The 6,355-nt window shown below is 34.9% G+C and overlaps 1 protein-coding gene across 2 annotated transcripts in view; it reads right to left on the reverse strand.

Moving 5' to 3' along the window:
* Positions 1 to 3,512, reverse strand: part of LOC127416153 (serine/threonine-protein kinase LATS1-like) — a 30,448-nt gene extending 26,936 nt beyond the window's left edge. For both annotated transcript variants that reach the window (XR_007893062.1, XM_051655324.1), the window contains exons 1-2: positions 3,354 to 3,512; positions 2,024 to 2,457 (exon numbers count right to left, since the gene is read on the reverse strand). Coding sequence is in view for 1 of the 2 variants with exons in the window: in XM_051655324.1 (XP_051511284.1) it covers positions 2,024 to 2,374 (351 nt within the window). In the remaining variant the exon portion in view is untranslated. The remainder of the gene's footprint in view (positions 1 to 2,023; positions 2,458 to 3,353) is intronic.
* Positions 3,513 to 6,355: the final 2,843 nt, after the last annotated feature.

Genomic DNA, 6,355 nt, shown 5'->3' on the forward strand with positions numbered 1-6,355 from the left:
AATATCAGATACAAGAATGCAGTTTTTTTTTCACATTTTTTCTTCTTTTTTATTCATTTTATGCTTTTGCTCACTGTCATTCTTGTTTTCTTATTGTTTTTATTCTCTCTTTTTCCTAATGTTTTTATATTCTGACCAGTGATTCACTTTGAGCTGTATTTAATGTATGAAAGATGTTAGTCAAATGAAAACTATGAATAAACCTAGTGAGAATGATATTCTTTATGTAGGCTACACATCCAAAACAAGCTGAGAACTGTTGAGCTGAATCACTTTATTGCTGTTTTATACATCAGTAAATATACTTCACATTGGCCTACTTAGTAGCATGACAAAACTCAGCAGTTTTTAAATTTTTTTAATAAACTGTACACATAAATCAAGCAACATGACAATATTAGCACCGATTATGATGACTGAAGCAGTCTCTCACCGCAGGTTTACACTGATCGGGTCCTGCAGTTCAGCGTGAGTTCAATGACGCGCCGCACAAAGTTCTGCACTCTCACGATTGCTCTCATTATAAATGAAGCTGTCTTCTACATGGCACAGTCCATCATTTACAGTGCATCTATGCCTTGTTGATTAGAATCTGAATGTTCAAGTTTTTTTCCTGTTGCTTGTCTGGACTGTATTTACCATCCACATCACAAGCGAGCTGTGTGGCGTAACGAATCCAAACTAAGTCCATGAAATGCTTTTCGCTTTTGTTCTAAAAGCTACCCACAAGAGATGCTGCAAAAAAGAAACCAAGCGACCTATAAAATGTCCTGTTGCTCATAGCTTAATGTGGTCGCAGCTGGTTAGTAAACAAACAAACAAACAAACAAACATGACAAGTTGCCAATGCACAAAATGCATTTGTGGAATATTGTTTAGAAATGTTCTATTTCTATTGTTCTTGTACTCTCAGTATAAATAAAAAAATACCTTAAAGCAAGACCAAATTTTTTTTAGCAATTTACACATATATTCCACAATTGCACAAGAAATGCAACAATATTTCTTTCTCAATAAAGATGAATCTTATTGAAAAAAGAAAGAAAATGTTAATCACGTCCACAGTTTCAGTGTGCATTTGAATATGACACTTGAGCTCAGAGCTTGTTTGGTGACATACCATGTCTGCCATTCTTCAAATAAGCAAAATGATTAAGTGACAGTAGAGAACATTCTTTGCACAAAGATGCATTTGATGCATTGAAGAGAAAGAGCTACAAAAACATCCACACATGTAGGGCTGCACAAGTAATCAAAAACAATAATCAAGATTATAATTATGACTGCTGCAATTTAAATTAGACTTTTCCCTCCTTTTCTTTAATAAAAGCACAAATGTGTGTTCCAGTGAGACACTTACAATGGAAGTCAATGGGGTCAATAATCTGTAAACATTAAAATACTCACTGTTTCAAAAGCATAGACACAAGACGTAAACAATATGTGTGTTAACATGATTTTATTAGCCATAAACCCTAAAAAGATGATTTAAACTTTACAGCTCAAATAATACAAGAGTTATAACAGAAGAATTAATATAAGTACTTTTATAAAATTATAAGCTTCACATTTCTGTCTTTAAACCCTCCAAAAATTGACCCCATTGACTTCCATTGTAAGTGTCTCACTGGAACACAGATTTGTGCTTTTTTAAAGAAAAGGAGGAACGAGTCGAAATTAATTTCTGTGGTCATCAATATTATGACACAAATGCTGTTGATTGAGATTAACTTGTATTGAACCCGGAATATTCCTTTAACTTATCATGACACTTTTCCATTAAGGTCTACTGCTGTTTTTGTGTAGCACTAATGCACTGTATCCAATCACCGACACGTTTGTTGTGAATGCAGTGGCAAATCAGAGGCGTTTAAATGAATCAGAGGTCTGATCCACAGTCATGTTTACAGTGGCACATATAAGTGCTGAAGAAACATCACCTGACAAAAAGAAAAATCTAAAAGCTCTGCTGGTCATTTGCAATTGTTTTGGAATCAATACCAAATTCAACCAACTTTATTACCTCATCAAAACCAGCATCTTGCAGCTCTTGCAGCATGTGCTTGTTGATGTCTGTAGTGTGCACACTGGAGGACGGTTCATTGGCGAAAGGCAGCAATGATCTGCGGATCTCCTGAAGGGCTTTGTGGTAGGGGTTTTTGGGATTGGTGCTGCGCCCTTGTTGTCTGGGATCATCCGGCAGGCTTTTCCCAGTGCTCATGTCAGCCTTGAGACCGTCCGACGGCCGTGAGAGGTTCCGCAGGCTCTCTCGGATCTCCTGTAACATCTGTTGACTATTGCCACTGTAGTTGCTCGCAGGGAACGTCTTGGGTCGCATCTGTCTGTATCCTTCGGGTTTCTCGCCCCTCTTCATGTAAAATCATATGCTAAGTGCCAAGGTGGTGAAGAAACTTCCAGGTGGAAGAAAGATACCGTGAGGATTTCAGTGTGTTTCACCTGCACACCAGAGAGGAGTCAGAACATCAGTATATCAGTGTAGGAAAAGACTGGTGAATATGGAAGCACTGTTTAAACATGAATAATGAATTACATACAGATATCAGGAAACCTGTCAAGAAATATTTCACCCCAAAATCAAAAAAGTAGACATAAGATCTAAAATGATATTCCGCATAAAGAAAATGCAGCCTATTTTAGGATGACATATATAAATATGTATATTATAAAGCCTATGAATGTACAGTATATATATTTGAACAACCTATTATATTTGCTTAAGTAGTGAAAATCACCTCTGACAACAAAATATGAGAATAACAATATAAAATAAAGAGTAAAACACACAGAAACGTTAATGGAGTGAAATGTGCTAAGTGTCTTTAATATGTCCTATAAACAGAAATCATGTTCTAAATGATATTTCTCCATTTTTTCCTATTGATTTTGAGCTGAAGTGTGATCTTAACACTCTCTCAACACCTAATGAGCTGTCTACCTAGACATCATCTCTGGGTATGCCCAATGAAGAAAGATCATGTCTACCTAGTAAACCCACAAGGTTATGAAACACAGACATAAAGTCCAGCGCATCACAGACTGCCAAATGAGTTGCTGTCTCGATAGGGAGCTCACTCGATTTTGAAACACAGACATAAAGTCCAGTTCAGTCACAGACTGCTAGCTCTGTTAGCCACATAAAGCAAGCTATTCGTTTGCTACATCCCAGAAGTATACTCACACAAAGCCCTTGGAAGTTTTACACCTTATTTGTACGCTCAAATAAACACTTAAGGCGGATAAATCATGTATGAATCGGTGTAACAGGTGACTGAGGCCTACAGCTGAGGCGACGCTATCAAACAGACAATAATGAACGAATTTGATGCACTTACCATTTAATGAGTGTGATACATGGTGTTTGTACATGTATGCACCTCTGCGCACTATTCAATCATGAATAACTCCTCTGCTCTTTCGACAGATGCGTGTATTTATTCACTGGCTTCTCTTTGGTATTTACTGTCGTCTTGAGTTTTACAACGGCTGTCATGCGCGTCACAAGAGCCCGGATGTAGTAATATCACTTCCCCTCCCCCTTTATTTATTTATGACAACAAGCACATGACACGTACAAAATACATACACTAATTGTAAATTTAGTTGGCAAATGATTAAAAAAAAAAAAAAAAAAAAAAAAGAGTTAGATATACAAGAAATATTCATTCAAACAATACTTAGAATTGTAATCAAATACAATTTAATTAAATAGATTAATAAATAAATTTCAAATAAATAAATACAGTTATACAGCAAATAAATACAGCCAATTATAAACAGTTAGTTTAAAACCCAATATAATGTAATCTTTTATATATATATATATATATATATATATATATATATATATATATATATATATATATATATATATATTAGAATACATGCTGTAAAATGTCATTTGTAATGTATTTCGTTAGATTACTCAAGGTCAGTAATGTATTCTAAATACTTTAGATTACTTCTTCAGCACTGGTAGATTTTTTCACTTGTTTTGACTATAAAAACTCTGCCAGTACAGTAAGACAAAATACATGTTAAAAATACATTCTCTGAAAAACCTAAATATCTTATGCAGTGTTGTTTCTAAAACAAGATAAATCAAATTGATCTTGTTTTAAGGATTTTTAGATATTTTTACAGGAATACAATACAAAAATGAGAATATGATTTTTGCCCTAATATCAAAGGTCTTACTAGAAAAAAAGAAATTATGATCCATAGCTAGAAATAGCATTTTATCTTAGCGTAAAGCTGACAATTTACACAAGGTTTATTTCTATTTCTTCTGCTCCAAACTTACTTCAGACGTTCTTCTCTGTCTGCTCGTATGAATGGAACACATCATAAGAAAGTGTTTCACCGCTGTTCAAATGCACTTTGGATCACATCATTTATATGTATAAATGTTTTCCATCTGAAAGAACTAAATATTAAATGAAACAAATGACAATAAAATGCAAAGTAATCTCTTCAGTAATCAAAATACTTTTTGAATGTAACTGTATTCTAATTACCAATGATTTAAATTGTAACTGTAGTGGAATATAGTTACTTATATTTTGTATTTTAAATACGTAATCCCGTTACATGTATTCCGTTACTCCCCAACACTGTGTATATATATATATATATATATATATATATATATATATATATATATATATATATATATATATATATATATATATGGCCCCAAACTTTTGAACGGCAGTGTATATATATATATATATATATATATATATACACTATGCAAGAAAGGGCAACCAAAATTCCAATAATAACCAGAAGAAAATAAAAATTTGGTGCATAACACAAGATTTTTAACTATAAACAAGACCCTCAGAATATTTATTTTAAAATGACGGCGACTCGGCTCTGTTACAATACTCTATATTTAAGTATTTACCAAATTAATTGGTAAAACCGATATATCATCTATCTCTACTCTGCATTCCCACCATCGGGTCAAATGTCCTCCAGCGTTGCCCTAAAACCTGCCTTTAATACACTGCCCTGGTGCAAACGTCACACACCCCGCCCACTTCACAAGCCATACCAAATATTCATGTTATCTAGTTATCTAGAATATTACGTTTATATTGTATGTCAACATTAGCTAGCTAGCAATATAAGTTAATGTTGACAACTCACAGACTTTAACTGCCATGGTGTCCTGAGTGGTCTCTAACAGCAGGACTATGTCCCAGCACACCATGATCTCAACTATGGAAAGTTCTTCCTTTGGGCACCGCTTCGTCCCATGTCTTTGAGTTTGCATCAATTCATCCTCTGTGAAGTCCGTCTTAGAAGGCTGAAGTGAAGTCATGCTGAAGCACATGCTGCAGTTGGTCATCATCACTCAGCGACACAGTGGGAATCTGATGTCAGGCAGGACCAAAGATGGATCTGGCAGAGATATAATCCCGAGGTTTAGACAGGGAAAGAAAGAGCATAAAATTAGCATAGATACTTTAAAGCAGGTTTAAAGAATAAGAGAAGCGTTTTCAGTTCCGGCAGACCTAACTAAAGCAGCATAACTATAAATTAGGTGTATGCCTAGCTAAATAGATAAGTCTTTAGTCTCGGCTTAAACTGAGAGTGTGTCTGAGTTCCGAACACTGCTAGGAAGACTATTCCATAGTTTAGGAGCCAAATATGAAAATGATCTCCCTCCTTTTGTGGATTTTGATATTCTCGGTTTTGTTAACAGGCCAGAGTTTTGCGATCGTAGTGAGCGCAATGGATTATAGCGTGACAGAAGGTCACTTAAGTACTGTGGAGCTAGACATTCAAAGATTTGTAAGTAATTAACAGAATTTTAAAATTAATTAGAAACTAAACAGGTAGCCAATGTAAAGCTGATAAAATGGGGCTGATATGATCGTATTCCTTGGTTCTCGTTAGCACTTTCGCTGCTGCATTTTGAATCAACTGAAGTTTATTTATTAAACCTGCAGGACATCCACCTAGTAATGCATTACAATAATCTAGTCTTGAGGTCATGAACACATTAATAATTTTTTCGGCATCAGAAACAGATAGTATGCGTCATAACTTTCTTAGGTGATAGAATGCAGTTCTACAAATATTGGAAATGTGTTTTTTAAAGACAGATTGCTATCTAATATTACACCAAAATTTTGCTGTAGAAGTTGACGTTACAGTACATCTATCAAGAGCCTACAGTACATCCATTTTAGTGGCTTATTTTTTGAGGTTTTTGTTCCAATATTTAGTATGTGGCGGCGGGGGCGTGGTCGAGCATTCGTCCGGAGAGAGAGAGAAAGTGTTAAGAGTGCACACACCTGAGTGCTATAATGTCTAACACCTGTTT

The sequence above is a fragment of the Myxocyprinus asiaticus genome, chromosome 25, assembly GCF_019703515.2.
Source record: "Myxocyprinus asiaticus isolate MX2 ecotype Aquarium Trade chromosome 25, UBuf_Myxa_2, whole genome shotgun sequence".
NCBI lineage: Eukaryota > Metazoa > Chordata > Actinopteri > Cypriniformes > Catostomidae > Myxocyprinus > Myxocyprinus asiaticus.